Source organism: Lipophrys pholis, assembly GCF_963383615.2.
Source record: "Lipophrys pholis genome assembly, chromosome: 7".
Classification (NCBI taxonomy): domain Eukaryota; kingdom Metazoa; phylum Chordata; class Actinopteri; order Blenniiformes; family Blenniidae; genus Lipophrys; species Lipophrys pholis.
Window position 1 is genome coordinate 9,062,842 of NC_137638.1, and position 19,160 is coordinate 9,082,001.

The following is a 19,160-nucleotide window of genomic DNA, read 5'->3' on the forward strand; positions in this document are numbered from 1 at the left end:
CTTACTTGGAAGCGGAAGGCTGTGCAGGTCGTCGTGTGGATTTAGGACCTTGAGGATGCCAGATGTTAACAGGAGGCCGATAGCGGAGCGATAAAGCAGCGGCGGCGGCGCGCAGGAGAAGCGGATTCATTCACACTGTGCGCCTTTTGACGCGCCGGTGGAGCAGCAGCAGGATGGGAGCTTCTCAGACGCGCACTGAGCACAAGTACCAGCACCTGGTGGAAAAAACCGGATGTAAGTAAAGGAATTATATGGGAACGTAAATAACTTTCTAAATGTGCGATTTAATGTTCATATCGTCGAGGGGAAGGAACCCAAATAAGAGTTGAGTTTCTAATGCGCGTTTATGCGGTTGTCATTATTACCTACTGCGCGACAAAACAAGACACCTTAAATGATCTAAATCAATCCTCTTTTTGCGATATTTGTATTTGTGTGAATCTGTGCGGCTTCTTCGGAACTTTTTACTGTAGTTGGTGTAAAACCTTAAAAAAAAAAAAAAAAGAATGCCTGCAAAGTAAAAGTAAACCTTCCACTACAAATGAAACGATAGGACGGAGATCTATTTTTAGAGCAGGGCTGGTTCTTGAAATGAAACTTTGTGCATGCAGCAGCACGCAGTAGTAAGAAAACGGGATAAGGATTGCATCTCTACTTTGATAGTGTTTGTGTGGCGGAGACTTTGGACTGTTTTATTGCCCGCATTTCCTCAAGGTGGGGCTTTGTCCCCTTTTCTCAGCTGCAGATTTCCATGAACTTATAAGACACAAAAGTTACACCATCGATTTTTTCTGTTGCATCGGTTGATTGGGAGGCGACACATCTCGGTCAAACCAGAAAAAATAAATATATATTTATTTATGAAGCAATAATGCAACACCATATTCCTTAACCCCCACACGGTGCAAGTACAGTTGTCACTACACACACTCGCCTTGCAGCATGTGGGTAAAAGGAGGTGGGAGAGAGAAGAGAACAAATATACATCCGTAAATGTCAGACGTGTTTGGTATGGCAGCAGACACAGTAGGCCGTTTTGCTGTTTAAACCTGCTGCCACTCCACACAGTGAGTTAATGATTTAAAAGGAGCCATTTGAAATGGCAGAAAAGTTGAACCCTGTTTGCTCTGCCTTCAGACTGATAGTGGAATTGCACCTCTGAAATATGTAGAACTAAGCAATGCTATGCCGGTACATGAGGAGGTGGTATATTTGACCTTTTGACAGTTTGATTGGGAGTTAGTAAGAACCTCACCATTGACTTTCTATTGCAGGGATGACTAACACGTTGTGGCGCGGTGTATACATGATGAAAATGTTCATATTTTGATAAAAGCAAACAATCATGACCAAAAATGACTTCAATCTCAACATAACTCCAAATGTAATCGTTCATCCTGGTGCAAAATACAGTGAAATGTCCTCAAAAGATTTTCCTATAGCTGTTCCATTGTGGATCTTTTTACAAACTCATTCGGACCGCATGGCTTTGAGACTAGTTTGTTCGCTATGAGGTCGCTATCTTTCATGTCATCGTCACCAACATCTCAGCTCGGGTCTCGGTGTTGTGTCCACTACTTTTAAGAAATGTATTAAAAAAAAAATCAATAAAATGTGTGTTTTCTTTGGAATAATTACAATTTGGTGTTTTGATGGGCCAGAGTGCAGCCTCGTGTGTGCCGGTTTTGGCCAACTGGCCTTATGTTTAACTGCTCTACTGTGCTGTCTTATGCTTCACTTGTTGTAGTGAGGACAAGATTGGACAGTCACCACAATGCAAAGGCAACAACACAATTACCAAAAGCATCAAAAGCTGCAACACAATTGCAAAAAAAACCCAACAAATGTGACATGGACACAATTACAAAATGACAGCAAAACAGCATTTCAAAAGCCTCAAGACAGATACAAACAAGTAATATGCCCACTTGTTTCTGTCACCTTATCCCAAATCATTGTAACCAAAATTTGCAGGAGCGAAGGCTCCATGTTGATTCACATTCAACACAATACAATACTTTATATGACAATACTTCATCTCTTTATGCGGCTAATTGTGAGTCAGATTCAGATCGCGTGGACAGTTCTCATGCTTCAAACTAAATCCAGAAAAGGTACCAACTATAGGGGAGTGCGACTAATTGCTTGTTTACTACTGTGCGTTAACTATAAGTTAGCCCGCAGACACACCTGATTCACAGCTGAGTGCAGGAGGCTTGTTGATTGATAGGTGAGCACATAATTATGGGTGTGTCCTTGACGTGTGCTCATGTTGCCGTTTGCCTCTTCGCAGTTTCACTGGAGCAGATCAAAAACCTTCAGAAAAGATTCCAGCAGCTGAGTGAGAATGAAGAGACAATAAGGTAAATGATCCTTTGTAGTCACAAACATCACACGTGGCAAACCTCTGCGTCTTAGCCGAATGCCTAGTGCAGTTCCCGTCGGGTGGCACAGCGGCTGCATAGGAATTGTGGGTATTTGTGGCACCTCTGGCACAGGCACCAAAACAAACAAGGAAATCCAGACACATTAGGTTCATACGATGTAGCAATCCATCAGTTCAACAGAGCTGACGCATGTTGTATACGCACATCGACATGAAGAAGTTCTTTCTCTGTACAAAGAAACAAGAGTGCAGGTGTTTTTCTTTACCGAGATGCCACTCTCACTTCTCATATGTTATGCTTGAGCCGTCGTATCTCTTTTATGATAATGGACTTTCTCTTGTCGCACTGCAGCAGAGACAACTTGGGCAACATACCAGCGCTCGCCAACAACCCAATCAGAAAGCAAATTATTGAGGCGTTCTTCGATAAAAGGTTGGTAGAGTCGCATTACACCACATTCTCTCTTTTCATCCGGTGGCTTTAAGTGAGCATAAAAGATGGACGATTAGAATGATGACTGCTCATCAGCTACTACAGACTTCAACATTTAAATCTTGTGGAGCGACTTTGTTTATCCAGACGGGTTATACAGTGACGAAGCCAAGATAGACTAAACTATTGCCAGAGCCTCAACAATTTAAAAAGCATCAAGGTGATGAAGGTCAAAAGGTTTCAAAGAACTTGAAATTCCTGTTTTATCGAATTGTTCTGGAATGTAGGTAGTTTGAGGCATTGTTATGTCACAGGACAGGCTGAACTGGAAGAGTCTGGAGAGCTGTGTCAGAGATGTACCGAAGTCTTTCTGGCCCAATGTTTAATAGGTAGACTCGACGAGAGAAGTCTTTAGGAGCGCAATGCATCTTTCTGTTTGGGCTCATATCCAAAACATCGAGACGACCTACTGTAAAAACCTGGCAGAGGTCCTGGAGGTGTTGAACACACCAAAGGAGACATAAGATCTGTAGTTTACCACGACATTTTCGAGAACTGAGACTGAGTTCGCCAGTGTCAAACCTCTTGGTTGGTGCTGATGCAGGACAAGACCAAGCACGCATACATCGGCACACACAAATGGTTGGAAAAGACAATATGCACGCTAATAAAGTGGCCGTAAGTAAATCCTGAACAAAATCCAACTGAAATCCTCCACAGCAGAAAGAACGTTTCAGCATTGTTGCCAACTTGGCGACTTTCCTGCTAAATCTGGCGAGTGTCCAAATTCTCTCAATGACTTTTTTTTTTTGTCAAAACTGACTGGCGAAAAAATCCAGCAACAAATTTTTTTTATTTTTGGGTTTTCTGAAGAAGTTGACATTCTCAATGAGCTGCAGGCGACGCCGTGATGCCCTTCCTTACGAAGATTGACAGTTGCTGACTGTATAGGAAGGTTTACCAGATGTGCTTCTCACTAGCACAAGAGGTGTGCCGTTTGTGGCTTATGGATCCAAATGTCATCCCACGATGTGAAAAGCCCTGCTTCAGAAAATTCTGCTATTATTCTACTATTCGAAAGATAAAAACCCGTTGGTTGTTCAACAATTGATTATAGAATAGATTTTCCCTAGCGAAGGAATTTTTCTTATCTCCTTCAATCTGTGCTTACAATGAAATGTTATGATGCTATTGCTGTTAATCAAATCTTTCATGGGAAATAGGATTGATGCCGCTCTATTAAAGATTTTTATCATTGTTTGGGGAGATTTATAGGGCATTCGCTTCGAGAATGTTCAGCATAATCAAATCACAACAGTCCATGCTTTATGTCTGTTTGTTTAGGCAAATGACCACAATTGAAAAGAGAAAACGAATGGCGCTGTCGGGTTTCAGTCTACATTCCCAGGAACTGCAGCGCTGGTTGTGAAAGGAAAACATGTGATCCAATCCATCCATCCATTCACAAAGTGCTGCAGTAAAAGTTGACCGTTTTTTTTTCTCCTCCCCATAAAGAGAAACTTGTTGACATTTTTAATGCTTTACAAATATCACATTGGATACCAATGTTTACCACGGTAAACAAGATGTCTGGGATTACATGTGACTTCTGGTTCTCACAAGAGTATGAGCCATGTGCACGATTGGATGAAAACCAACAAAACTGGTACGACATTTTCTATAGAATTAAAGTGTTTTTACTCCTGTTGGTGTGGACCAAAATGTTCAGTTTGATCTGTTTGGTGTCGTTGTTGTAGCCAAACTATCACAGGTTATAGTCCAGTCCAGGTCGTTTTGTGTGTTTGCATGTTCTCCCCATGTGTACACAAGTTTCCTGTATTTGTCCTTTGATGGACTTGTGAGCTGTCCAGGGTGCAACTTGCCTTCACCCTTTGTTAGGTGAGATTGGCTCCAGCACATCGGAGCTTTTGACTAGATAAAGCAGGACAGAAGCTGGATGGATAGTGAGTATGGTCAGCCTTCTGCCATACTTATTCCAAGGAAATACGAAGCACTAGGTTTATGCAGCTACACCCTGTGTTCGTCTTTTTCTGCCTCCGTTGTTAGTAAATGCACCGCGTATAAAGAATCCTGTATCATAACGTGTGTCATTTGTACCAGACCATGTGAAAAGTGGTTTAAAATTATGTGAGGTATTAATATTTTATTTCAATAAAGACCCACTCCCTCAACAGAAGTGAACGTGCTCGAGGCAAACCGGGTCCTCATCCAATATGGCGGCTAAAGTGAAAGTACATACAGTATGTCTATGGTGCAGTTGTATGAGTTCATTATTCGAAATGATGCTAAAGTGTTGTTTTTTTTCTTGATCGTTCTCCAGGAACCAGCGTCAGAATGAGGTGGGTTCCTTGGAGGAGATCGGCTTTGAGCAGTTCCTCATGGTCATGTCCCACTTCCGACCTCTAACTCTGAAAACGACGGAAGAGGAGAAGGCGGAGATAAGAAGAGAGAAGCTTCGCTGTGAGTACCTTTCGAATAACAAAGTTCTTCCCTCCCGATCGACAGCGGGGTGATAACTGGGTGACGAGAGGCTCTGATTTCAGTCGCCGCCAAGCTGCCATAAAGAGTGTGATGATGCACAGCGGCATGAATGAACAGCATTTACTTCTCTGCCTGTCGCATTTGAGAAGCTTGTCGGTATTCCTGGCTCCGCTGGGATCAGGGCCGGGAGGCAAATCACAGCAAGAACAGGATGATTCGCTGCCACAGATTTGGAACTCGTATGCAGTCCAAATAGATCTCTACAACATAGACAAAAGTATTTGTTAACGGGTTTCCTTCAGGTATTTCTGGATGTATGTGTCTATATCTGGTCTGTTTTCCCCTCAACCTGCCTCATGTGAGTGGTGACTAATATTTCCTTACTAGTTTCCATGATTTTCCCACATCTAAACATTGGCCGAGGATCCTTCTTTGCGGTTTTTTTCAGCTGGTACTGAACTACAGGACAAGTTCTCTGAGCAAATTTGTGTTTAGTCAAATTGAAGCAAATTCAAAGAGGGAGAGCGAGCGCGTTGCTTCACCTGCTCTTCTTGAGGTATGAATCGGACATACTTTGTATCATGAAAGACACTAAATGGGATCAGTCACATTTTCCGGTGTCTTTCTCATGTCACAGTTTTGTGTTTGGTTTTCCTCAGAAAAGCCGCCAAAGTCAGAGGGGGTGTTAGGGTCCTTCACGGCTGTTTTATGCAGTAACTAATTTGAGTACTAATTGAAGACAAATAAATAAAAAAAAAAGCCTGAAAAAAGTTGTTATGAAGTCAGGCTTTTAGGTTCTTCTAATGTTTTATTAAGCTTTGAATCCTAATTGGACTTAAAAACTGAAAAAGCGTAATATTATTAATGGAAAAAATAAATAGATAAACAATCTAAAGCACACTTTTGGATATCCTGGGTTTTTTTGGGGGGGGGAATCTCTTTCGTTCAAATGTGCTTCCTTTTTTATGTGATTGTTCAGAAACATTAGATTTTATAGCCGAGCTCTAGTAAGGGAATTCCAAATTATTAACATTTTGGTGAAGCAGTTTCATTTGACTTGGTTGTTTCACAGTAATGCTAGAGGCACAATTCCATTTTTTCTTTATAATTTATGATTTATAATTCTAAGCACCTTGAATGAAGCCCCCAATTGTTTATTAAACAATTTTAGGGAAATGCCCAGCTCACTGTAAAGTCGCTTTTCCTGGTGATGATTGTCTTCGGTACAATGCGTCACGGTGTATCTAACGCCATGTAAATGTGAAGAGTTGCATTCCTGGTATCTCTCGGCTTCCTTTGGAAGCCCCGTCCGATCTTTCCGGATCGTTGCTTTCGCTGTGAGATGTTTCTAACTAAATGTCAGGGAGTGTTGCGAGGACTGCTGACTGCAGCTAAGTCCAGAGGTCAGATTTACCGAGCCTCTTGAGCAACACCAGATTCTAGTCTTTTTCGGGAGGAATCCTTACTTCACTCTTTGTTGTCGTCATGTCATTATTTTTACTGGCAGTATATGCGAGGCGCACCTTCCCGGGAGGGCGTAGGGACATCCGTGAGTGATGAAGATGTATGAGCTGAGAGGGACGGTGGACTTTTCCCAAAAGCAATTCATGTATTTTTATACTTTCAGCCACGTTTGCAGACAGAATCGTGGTTGTTCCTTGAGGAGCAGATTCATACTTTTGAATATGACACGATTGACAAAGCAGTGACATCTGAAAAGTGTCCGATTGCCGCCGTGTGGCTTGTGCAGACTCACTAACGCTGCCTGAAGGGCTCGCCTGTCTTTGTGCTGGCTTATCTCTGCAGCATCGTAAACACGCAGTTAATCACAGCTTCCTCTGCTCCATTAAGAGGATCTCGTAATTTTGATGACAGAAATTTTCCTCCGGAGTCGGCCTAACCACTTAATTTGTTTGCTCCCGTCTCTCCAGTCCTGTTCAACATGCATGACACGGACAATGACGGCACCATCACGCTGGCGGAGTACAGGAAGGTAAGGCAGATTAATCACACATGTTTTTTTCTTGTCTGAATTTTAACCATCAGAAAAGTACGGTGTGGTTGCCGCCATTAAAAAGCTCTCGTCGCCTGTTTCCCTTTAAAACCACGCGCACCCTTTTTGACCCTGATGTCTCTCAATTCAACTATAAGATCAGTTTTTTGTTTTTACCTGATGACCAGCAGCTTCAAAATAAAAATCCACAAGTCAGGAAGTTATGCAAACCTGTTTTTTTTTTTGTTTTGACTCACTTTCATTTCCACTTTTGTTTTAAATGCAAAAGCCACCAGGAGCTGACATGACTCTTTACCCCGATCAGACTGACAGAGATTTAGAAAGCTGCAAATAATCTGCTGCTGTTATACATTTTGCACTAAAGCTTGTTTTCTCATTTATCATGAACAGTTCTATTGTCTACCCACACGTGTTTATCTTGATTTCTTCTCAGATATTGAAAGGATACAATAAGGGAGTCAAACATAAGGCCCGTGAGCAAATCCAATCTGTTTTAATTGAAAGGTTATTATGACACTATTTTACCAGTCCGGCCCACTCAAGATGAAATTGGGCTGAATGTGGCCCCTCAACTAAGATGTGTTTGACACCCTTGGGTTACAGCCCCCCCCCCCCCCAAGGGTGCCGCTGTACCCCATCGAGGCTCTCCTGAGGCCCGCCCCACACTTTAAAAAAACACTTTGCAAATCAGTGACCCGAGAAACCACAGAATCGCTTGTACGTTAAGCAAAGCACATCAAATCGCCGAACATGCAGTTTTTTTCCAGGCCTAATGAATATTGTCCTCAGTGCAAAGCAAATCCAATCAAAGAAAAATACACGTCAGTGAGGTACCTGCTATTTTTCAAAATTGTTAGGTTTAAGTCTTCTCACCCAAACAGGTGCAAAACATAACAAACAAGCATGACGCAGTGCGAGAGTGAGGTGGGGTGGGGGGTAGTCTGTACACACCCACGTCTTCCCGAGAAAAGGTGTAATCAGAGATTTTACATGAAGTATTAGTGGACTGTGGAGGAGCCTCGCAATCTGACAGTAAGACCGGTGAGCTCACTCAGGGTTGAGCTGGTCGACCTTCCCGTTTGTAGTGGACATGTGACAATATTACACTTCTGTCTCAATATGCAAACCTGCATCATGATTCAATGAGTATGGAAAGATGATACTAACTGTAATGGCCATTCAGAGTTTTTTTTTTATTTCATACCTTTAAGAGTTATTTACAAAAAAAGCGTCTAACTGACTTTCAGCCCCTCTTTATTTATTTCATTGACAATAATAAAGTCTTTATCATAAGTAAATCATGTGAAAATTGGCGGCCGGAGTGGCAAATTTCCAAATTCATAGTAAATTATTCTGAATCTGATCGGCTCCGACTCATTTCCAATGAAGTTTAGGCATCAAGAAACCGAACTAAAGAATGAACGTTTTTTTTAGACGTCTTTCTTGGCCGTTCTATTTACGTCATGATCTACGTCCCTCATTATTTAAATGACAAATCAATAATCATACAGGCATTGTGTTCTGTGTGTATATACACGAGAGAATAAATCTAGGATTGCACATTTCTTACCTCGCATGAGGCTGAAACCCGACCGAGTTCACGTTTTTTTTTGCTTCCGTCTCAGGTCGTGGAGGAACTTCTGTCCAAAAGCGGCGCCATCGGGCAGGAGGCCGCCCGGGCGATAGCGGACGCCGCCATGTTGGAGGTGGCGAGCACAAACGTGCCGCACATGGTAACCGGACTCGCCTGAACTGAGCTGGAACGACAAAAACTATCTGCAAATTAACGCGCTCGTGTGTGTCCTTGTTGCTTTCAGGCCCCGGATGATTTCTACGAAGGCATCACGTTTGAGCATTTCGAGCAGGTTCGTCGTTTCACAGCTCGCACCTTTTTTTTTTTCCCCTACAAAACCTCATTTAATAGTCGCTGAACTGAAGGAAGCACTTTGAGGTGTTTTTTTTCTGCCCACAGATCCTAAAAGGCCTCGAGATGGAGACCAGGATGCACATTCGCTTTCTGGACGTGGACACTACAACAATGCGTTGTGGGAAATCGACCTCTTGAAGGAAACATTTTTTTTATTTTAATAGAGAAATGTTTATGCTGCTGCTGTTTTTAGCAGAACCGCTCTAGCCCTTAAAAAGGAATGAAGCTTTACTCTTTTGATATGCACTAATATATTTTTAGACCTAATGAGACCTAATACACTATATTACTACATTTCTTTTTATACAAACGATTTCGAGTATGCAGCTAATTTAACGTGATTAGTCGAGTTGACTTAAAAAAATAAAATAAAATCAATTACAGAATAACGTCCTCTCGGTTTCCGCATATTTCGCGATAACGAAAGTATTAAGCGTCACATATTTCAGAGATTTACGGCCGTGCGTGTGAAATGAAGGATTCTTCTATCAAAAGGCTCTCGTGTCGGATGGAGTCAGTCCAGCCGTGTGGCATCTGTAGGACTTCTGCTATGACCGACGTCCAGAGACTGCAGGCACCGCGTAGCATTCCAGCGCAGCTCCAGAATAGTTCCACTTTTCATTTTTGTGCTCCCCCGAGAGCCTGTGTAACCACCTCTAAAGAACACACCATGTCTGACACATTATTAAAGAAATGCGACAGATTTCTTTTTGAATGATCTCGCTTAACAAATTCAATTAAAGACATGATTTAAAGAGTGTATGTCTAAGTCAGCTTTTCTTTGTTGAATAACATATACATATGGAAAAAAAAAACATTGCATGCTACAATCCCAACTCCCTAAAGAAAAAGGATGACTGCAAATACGAAATGAATGCAAACCATTAACCAGGACATCATATAAAAATAAAAAAGGCAAAGTTAACACTTTTTCGACCCGTATTGAGGAACAGAATGACACTTGGGATCACAGGTTTAATATGTGGCATTGTTTACTACATTGTAGCAAAATGACATGTATATTTTGATTGATCTGTATAAAATCTATACAACATTGTGTTCATACTTAATCCAACAGGTGTGATCCAAACAGGACCTGTAAATGTCTTCACCGCTCCATCAGGCAATCCTTCCACCTGGCTGGATCTTTACAGGTAGAATTTTCTCTGGCCATGACAGAGGTTACTCTACAGACTGGGTTTTGTTTGCCCTCAGTAAGGACTGGCAGGCTCAAACGTGGTGTGCGCCATGTCTCTAGCTAAACAGCCTCCACAGAACGGAAAGCACTGCAGTAGAACTCGGTGATTAGAAATGCAACTTTACAGGGACTGGATAGGCCTTATCTTGACAAAACAGCCTGCGTGTCCAGACTGAGGACAGGAAAACCTTAATTAGAGAGCACTCTTTATCACGGAAGAAGAGAAGTTAAATCCATTTGTACAAATCCAGCCCGGTGAGATAGAAGTGAAGACCTACATTTACAGGTTCTTATAAGCATGTACACATTTTTATCTATGTACACAAAAACAAATTCCATTACAAAGTCAAAAATATCAATAAGCACACTCAAGATTTTACGTTTGCATTAGCCTCATATATTTTAACTTAATGGTTTCAAATGAATTGCACTATTTAGATCCTTGTTGAAGTTTTAAACAATGTCTCAACTTTCCTGGAATTTGGATTTTCAACAGAATTAGGGAAAATGAGTTTTCATCAATGTGGATTCGTGGCTCAGTTTGGAGAAATTCGACATCGAGTCCTAAAATGGCCGGTTGGAGAAAGACACTACGTTGTAGAGAGAGATGAGATTTGTGGCTCTATGAAGGGAGTCAGATCTTGAGGAGCCATTTCTTTCAAAAAAGACTGCCTCGTTCTTGTTTTGGTTTTTTTGTCTGTTTATTGAAATGTGCCTCCACTCATGTCTCTCCTCCTCTAAGGCCCCGTTTACACGACAACGAATACGATTGCATCCGCAAAACTTTCTTCACTTATGGAGGGTCCGTTTACACGGCACCAGTGTGCTGCAGTGTAAACACACTCCTTTTCTTAACGGATTAAGTGGTGTCACGTGAAACGGTGTCGTGTAAACGGGGCCTTAGATGTTCATATAGCTGCATTCACGTGAACGGGGCGTGGTGTGGACAACTCGAACTCAAGAGACGTCATTCACGTGAAGGCGGCGTGGACGACCCGGCGACAAGGCGTGGGCAATTTACACAAACGAACGGCTTGCAGTCGCAACTGCGAACTTGTTCTCATCATTCGCTTGATAGAGTCGTTCAAACGACTGACTCATTCGCGAACATCGCATCTCTACTACGTTGCTTTCGACGACGTGCCAGCGCCGCACACACTTCAATGAGTGTGTGTGTGTGTGTTTACATGAATATAACAGAACATGTGAAGTGTGTTGACTGGACAAGTGGAAAAATCCACTTTAAATTTAAAATAATTAATCCAAACAATTAAAAATGATTTTAAGAGTAATGTCTGATGAAGTCAACACTGTCACATGTCTAAAACCCCCTGATTGGACTGCAAAGATCATAGAAAACTAGGCTCAGGACACCGAGTTCCTTTTCAGAGTGTCTCAGTGGGACGGGTGGGAGCCAGACAGTCTGTCGTAGGGCACGGCCAGGCCGATGTTGTAGTTGTAGCCGTGCGAGTCGATGTAGTCTGACCTGCAGATGGGCAGGACGCTATCTTGAGACAGCGCGTCCTCTGAAAAGTCATAGTGGCAGATGACTCCACGGTGCCTGCAGCACAGAGACATTCACATCAGAAGCAGCCACCAATACAACAACCAAAAATAAGACTGAAGCAATCATTGGCTTTTCATATTAAACACGACCCCTCCCCCCTCCTGCGGACAGGAGATAGCAAAACAATGAAGCCAGTGTTAAATTACACTCCCGATGCAGCTTGGCTCATGATATAAGAGGTACACTGAAAGCTGGAAAAGCTGCACCAGTTTTCAGGAAGTAGTAGCTTTTAAATAGTGAGACAACAACTTAAAACCCTATTTTATTTTATTGATCTTTTGTTCTTCCTCTTTCCTTGTATCTCCTATCTTTGTCTTGTTATATTAACCTTAATTACATATGTTCTGTTTGTTTTGGAAAAATAAAAAGAGAAAAATCTATAAAAATCAAAGTGAGTGAAAATAAAAAAGCTGTTCTTGATACTGAAGAAAAAAAATTCGGCAACTAAGCATGGAAAAAATATTTTTCTTAATCACAATTTGTGCAATAGGAATACAGAACTCAAAATGTATTGCTTGTAGCTGAGCAGTGTGAAAACTGTATGTTTGAAATGCAGCAATTTGCTAAAATGTGGTTTTAAAGCAGCAAAGTATTTCTATTCCAGGAGCACACAGTGAGTCAAAGTCGCTTTGGGTTTTTTTTGTGCCGAATAAACAAACATCATTTTATGGGTTTCGTGGCTTTTGAATTGAGTCATTCTGCCTTTATCCAGCAAACACAAAATCCCTTAGTCTATCAGGCTCCCATTGACCTGCGATGGGCTGTGAGGTCGTCGTCTGTGATGCAGGCCCCCCGCGGTGCCTTGTCATCGGGGATGTTGGCGGTCACCAGCGTGCCGGTGTTGAAGCGTACGTGTCGTACAGGATGCCTGCAGCAGAAGTGGATAACAACACATTCACTTTTTAACTCCCCATTCGCTGCTTCTTTACCAGACCTGGACATCATAAGGCCCGGGGACCACATGGGGACGTTCTGCTCAGCCTGACCGCTCTCAGGCGGCCATCGGCCACTATTATTACACTGTTGTCAGCCCGGGCGGTCAGTGCGTCCAGTCAGCTGCTCGGGGGGGAAAAGTTCCCACCTGTTGTGCATCTCCCACAGCTTCGCTCCCATCCTCATCTCCCACACGCACACCAGTCCTTCGCCGCCGCCGCTCACGATCTTCCAGTCGTCCGCCTGCACCGAGGTGACTCCCAGGTGGTGGGCGTACAGCGAGGCCACGGAGGAGCCGGCTCTCAGGTCAAACACCCTCACCCTGTGGGAGACGAGGGAGGTGGCTTTATTCGTTCCACCGTGTTGATGATTCAGTTGTGAAGCAACACTTTGTCTGATTTCTTTGTGTATGCAGAGTATAGAGTTTCCGTGATACCACAGAGTGGGTGCAACAGAGAAATAAGAAGTGAAGTGAGCACAATAGCATCAGTCATTTCCAGTGGAGCGTGCTCATTTGGGATTGCACTTCCTGCTGACAGAGGCGGGGATCTAATGCGAGGACCACGCAGCGGAGGGGACGCTTTGTCAAAGCCGCATTCATGTACGGACAACAGGACTCTCTGTCCTCACTTCTCCAAGGAGGACGTGAAGAACTTTTCACCAGCCAGCCGGGGAAAGAAGACAAACCGAAGCAGATGTGAAATGTGGAGGGATGTCTTTAGGGACCAAAATGTTCACGTTAAATGGTTTACTAAACAAGATTTAGTGTTGAAACGTTGCTGTACTGTATGCGGATTGAAAAAAAATAAATAAAAACTCCTAATAACAAACACAGCGAGTGTTTATAAGACGTTATAATGTAGTTTTCAATGAAATTAAGCAAAAACTTGCCAATAGCATAATGAGAAATATGATCAATTATTGTATAAACATTTTGCAATAATGCAATAAGTTAAAATAACTTTATAAATCTTTACAAAATGTTATAGCCACAGCCAATAATGTACTAATACATCAATATGGCTGCAATGCTTTTTTTGCAGGTTTTGTAAAGTTTGCTAATAACAAATAGGTATTCATATTCATTCGTTCAAAATAAACTCTGCAACACTCTCTTAATCGTGCTTGTAAAAAATCTCTTGGCCTCGTATTTAAAACATAAACACATCGTAGAAATAACTGAGGGGCGAACCTGAGAGCTTTTAATCTCAAAGATAAAAAAATCTTTCAAATCTCAATCATTGAGAAAAAACACCATCTTTTTTTTTATGTGACTGCTATACACTTGTGTATTTTTGTAAATATTAGAATGTGTGAGGATTTCTGACTTTTCCAGTGAACTCCTGTGGTCTTTGATCGATTCTGAAAGGTGATGGGCAACAATTGATATTTGAACACCGTTGCAATTAAATTCATAACACACTTCTCCTCAAAGCGTGGCCGTAATTAATGAACGAATCCAATAAATCACTAATAACCTTTTGGAAAACCCAAAACTTTTTGTCCTCATTGTTGTATTTATTTACAGATCTGCTTTGCATCAAGGGTTGAAATACGCTTTTACGATCTAATGATGACCGTGATTATTATCATTACTCATTTTAAAGTGTTAGTATTTTTGGTGGATGGCAGGCAATGAGAGGCGGCTCCTTGCCTGGTGGCTTTCATCAGCCCCGGCAGCCCAGGGGACCGTCAGCTCCATCTGTTGTCGTTGTGGCTTTATTGCAGCTGAAAGCATCCAGGACATGACTCCATCCAGCCCCAGCCTCCTTCCAAGACTTCATTACCATAATCAAATTCACTCTGGGGACCCCAAAACAGATTTCGTCCTCGCTTCCAAAACTTTTTAAAGGAATCAGCCTTAAATGGCTAAATGGGCACCGCGGGCTTGTTGTCTGCCGTTAGTTTAGTGGCATTACGTGATGGAGGCGCACGTTTAAACAATGAGGACCGGGCATTACTGGCAGACCGCGGGGAGCCATAAATCTAGCGCTGGAGGCGGCTCAGTCGTCAGTGAACTGTCAGTGGCCAGACTCTTCTTCATTAATCAAGGGGAGCTCTGCCTAATAACAGAAGTGTAGGAGAGGCTCAGAAAACTCCTCCCGAACTGCGATTTCCCCACAGTCAGGACGAGGCATTAATCATTATCCCGTGAGGACGGTGTCTGCCTTGATCTCGCGTGTGGGTGATCACGAGCGGCTTCAACTCGTAGGTGAGATTCTCTATATGACAGCATATCCTCAAAACTGGCAAACAACATATGTCAGCTGCTGTGCCGCTGACAGCATCATTATCAGGATCTCCTACCGTTTATCTTTGGTTAGTGACTCGCATCACTGCCCGTGCAGAAGAAAGGATCAGACTATACAAAGGATTAACCACCGACATGGTGATTTTACCACCGATGAAAACACATGTGCTTCCTCTGAACGTCTAAAAAACTAGAGACTGATGTCATACAATGCCGCAATGTTAGTGGACAAACTTTTCTTTGACTAATGTTTTACAATTTAAGTTAAAAGGCACCAACATGGCGTCCAAGACGTGCAGAACCAGCTTTAACTTAAATAAAGTGCTGTAATCTGGTTGATGGGTAGACTTAAGTTTTTGCTTCTTCCAGTGTGCAGTTTGCATGTTCTCCCTGAGCCTGTGTCGATCACGTCTGTGGGCCAGAACCGGCTCGTCATTGGCTTTAAACTGCTGCAAAATCTGGTGAATAGGTTTGAGTGTGTGCGCGGGTGGATTCCCCTAGCTTTTTGAAACATGTTTTCTTCCCTTTCCTCTCACTTTTTGTTCTTGTTTTAATGTTTATAACATGTGATTATTTTAGATCTTTTTTTTTTTTTTTTTTAACATGTCCGAAATAAACTGTCCCAAAAAAATGTTTTTCCAACTACACAACCTAAAGCATAAAAACACAGAGAAGTCTGAAGTATGGTAGATTCAGCTTGAAATGTACAGTCCCCCAAAAAAACTTTTTTGTTCTCAGGATTTCATCTGTGGGGACATTTCTAGGTCATTTCTCTTCTCATATCGTACTCAAACACATTATACTCAAAGAAAACTTGTAAAAACTCAGCCAGAAAACAACAGCAACAAACTAATACCCACAAATCCCCGATCACATCATTTCCACTGTTGTTGAGTTTGGCGAGTACAGATGGAATGATCCACGATGAGCCATAACATTAAGACCATTGAGAGGTAAAGGGAAGAATGCAAATTCTCTCTTTATCACAGCACCTGCAAGTAGGTAGAGTTTATGAGGCAGCGAGTGGGCAATTCGTCCTCGGATTTGATGGATTAAAAGCAGGAAACAAATGAGGGGAAAAATTGTGGTGGCAAGACAATCGAGTCAGAGCTCTTTGCAGCACACATACCACTGCAATGAATATTTTCCATACACTGTACTTTCATGCTCTGCTCATTCAAAATGACAGAAAACATGATTAATTCACAAAAGACTCTGTGGTTACCCCATTTATAAATCCAGATACATTCAGAGAAATGATTGCCCACGTGGCAGCCAGAGGGCAGGGGTCACAACAACACACACAAAGTCGACAAGTCGCTCTGCTTCTGAAACGCTGCCGGTGGGACTTGTAGATCCATATGTCGTGGGAAATTAAAAATATTTGGATGTATCCTGAATCATTTATCATGAACACATTTACAACATAATAATATAAATAATAGTAATAACACATTAAATATACTGGAACTGGAAACACTTTAGAAACACATGTTCATAATGTTATGGCTGATCGGTTTCAAAGTAGCAGGAAATAACTGAGTCTGACACAAGAAAATACCAAAGAGTTCCTGAGAGCCGCCCGCATGAAAAAGTGATTGATAGCCACAGGTAGGACTCATTATTATATTCAGTTTTGCCCCCCCCCCCCCTCTCGTATGGACCAGCATGGCCTTCTTCCAGGCAGCCCTTATCTGGACCTCTCATTTGCTCCTTGGATCTCAGCGAAAAACAGAGGGACAAAACTCATTTGGACGGGTAAAAAAGAAAGAGATGCATTAGGCTTTGGCCTTCAGCCACTCCGCTGATGGGCCAAGACTGCCGACTGTCCCCCAGCCCGCGCACCCCTCCCAAAACCTCCATTTTTCTTTTTTTTATTTGCCCTTGACTGTGTGCTGCATCAGCTGAGGCCAAAGTGGAGGAGCCAAGCGACTGTGTGGACAAAAATGGGAACACAAAGCAAAAGTCCAAAAGCAAAGCACTGAATTATTCATTCAAACGCTGCTGCTGCTGCTGGAATATTTCTCCGACAATCAAAAACACGCTGATGCCCCTTCTTGGACACACACACACCCACACACCCACACACCCACACACCCACACACACACACACACACACACACACACACACACACACACACACACACACACACACACACACACACACACACACACACACACACACACACACAAACCAACTAAACATCTTCAGCTGAGCATTTTTATGCGATGACACAGGTGCTAAGAGTTACAACGACAAAGGAGAGGAAAACAAAAAAAAAAAAAACAACAACAACCCAAACAATACGACGTGTTCCGTCTTTTACTCAAAGCCAACTACTTAACAGCCAGATGGATCTGGTGCTGAATAGAAGCAGCGGGGGCAGCTTTGGACGGAGTAGCGCCAGGGATTTCTCCCCTCTTGCCAGCTCATGCTCTGCAGCACCCGCTAACAAGTGCAGAATAGATGAGAATGGCTCCTTTATGTGTCTTTTCTTCCGCGTGTGTGTGTGTGTGTGTGTGTGTGTGTGTGTGTGTGTGTGTGTGTGTGTGTGTGTGTGTGTGTGTGTGTGTGTGTGTGTGTGTGTGTGTGTGTGTGTGTGTGTGTGTGTGTGTGTGTGTGTGTGTGTGTGTGTGTGTGTGTGTGTGTGTGTGTGTGTGTGCGCGTGCACAGATATGTGAGTGTGTGATGCTGCTGGCTGGAAAACAAGACGGACACATTTCTTTTTTTCTTTTTTTTCTCTTCCCCCTCCGTGACATCCTCCAGGTGATGGAGCAGACAGAGGTGCAACATTTCAATTTAGGACAAAGAAGCAAACGTTCCCTTTTCTCCTCGTCCTTTCAATGCTTTTCTTTCGTTCCTTCATTTTTTCCACCCAGCTTTCGGGGGGGAGCGTCGTTTTTTCCACGGCAACAGATAGTCTCTGAAGTGTGAATAATACACAAATTGAAAAGAGCCGCGTCTTCTCACACATTCTCTAAACACCTGTTCTCCGCTTTCGAGTGGCCTCGGCTTCCTTCATCATCTGTCACTGTGGGAAAACTATTTAACAGGCGCGCCGCTTCTTTTTCTGCTTAACTTCTTGGCTCAGATCTCCGTCCCCGTGTCTGATATTTGTGTGTCTTCCATCTGCATCAAAGAGTGTGTATGTGTGTCTTTTTTTATTTAATTTTTGTGTGTGTGTGCTACCTTCTGTCTTTGTTTCCACACACCAGCAGATGAGGGGGGCTGTCTCTCAGGTTGATGCAAGTGAAATCTCCCGGAGAGTTGCCGACACAAGCCACTGGTTTGCTCGTCTCCAGGCTGTAGACGTGGATCTGGAAATCAGGAGCGCGTCAGTCGACCTCCAGAGGCAACAACAACGTCCAGAACTAGAACACCGGCGTGACGCCTGAACAGTAAATGCATGTTCATTCCCAGAAATAAAGTCAAAAGTGCAAGAAACTTACAACATCCTGCAACAAATATATATATATATATTTTTTTAAATAATAAAAAAAAAGCGTTGGTTCATTTGATTTAAAACCAAAACTTCCCACAACTCGGTAGAAATATGAAATAAAATTGATTTCTGCTGAGATCTAATCTCAGAAGAGCAGCTATGCATGTCGCTTCAGTTTTAAAGCGTCATTCTTTCCCGTGTTGATACCTCGCTGTACAGAATATATTTTTGTGTCCCCAATTTAATGAAATCCATATCGAATATTCTACTTTGTCAAGTCACACTCTATTAGCAGATATAAAACTAATTTTGTGGGTTTTCTTCTACGATGCGAAATCTTTCACATATATACTGTTTAGTTAGTGTAAATAGATAAGACTACTATTGTTTTTTTTTGCCTTGGCAAAGCTTTGTAACCCACTGAAAATAGGCTAGCGACCCAATTTGTGTCGTGACCCACCACCGAGGGTCACTCAAACTGTACAAACTACAACAAGGATTAGTTA

General features: G+C 42.5%; 2 protein-coding genes across 2 annotated transcripts in view; one reads left to right on the forward strand and one right to left on the reverse strand.

The window, feature by feature from the left end:
* tesca (tescalcin a) lies at nt 1–10,312 on the forward strand. Its single transcript, XM_080467027.1, has 8 exons — nt 1–234; nt 2,294–2,363; nt 2,739–2,819; nt 5,161–5,300; nt 7,253–7,314; nt 8,961–9,068; nt 9,153–9,200; nt 9,308–10,312. The coding sequence occupies exons 1-8, from the start codon at nt 174–176 to the stop codon at nt 9,398–9,400; spliced, it is 663 nt and encodes a 220-aa protein (XP_080323153.1). The 5' UTR covers nt 1–173; the 3' UTR covers nt 9,401–10,312.
* Nucleotides 10,219–19,160, reverse strand: part of fbxw8 (F-box and WD repeat domain containing 8) — a 27,273-nt gene continuing 18,331 nt past the window's right edge. Inside the window, exons 8-11 of the mRNA XM_080467025.1 lie at nt 18,402–18,529; nt 13,109–13,282; nt 12,779–12,895; nt 10,219–12,021 (exon numbers count right to left, since the gene is read on the reverse strand). Coding sequence (XP_080323151.1) covers nt 11,856–12,021; nt 12,779–12,895; nt 13,109–13,282; nt 18,402–18,529 — 585 coding nt within the window. The 3' untranslated portion in view covers nt 10,219–11,855. The remainder of the gene's footprint in view (nt 12,022–12,778; nt 12,896–13,108; nt 13,283–18,401; nt 18,530–19,160) is intronic.

Coding starts and splice junctions, on each gene's coding strand:
- tesca (XM_080467027.1), top strand. CDS start 174: ATGGGAGCTTCTCAGACGCGCACTGAGCACAAGTACCAGCACCTGGTG. Junction 5,301..7,252: donor AAGAAGAGAGAAGCTTCGCT/GTGAGTACCTTT, acceptor CCGTCTCTCCAG/TCCTGTTCAACATGCATGAC. Junction 7,315..8,960: donor CGCTGGCGGAGTACAGGAAG/GTAAGGCAGATT, acceptor CTTCCGTCTCAG/GTCGTGGAGGAACTTCTGTC.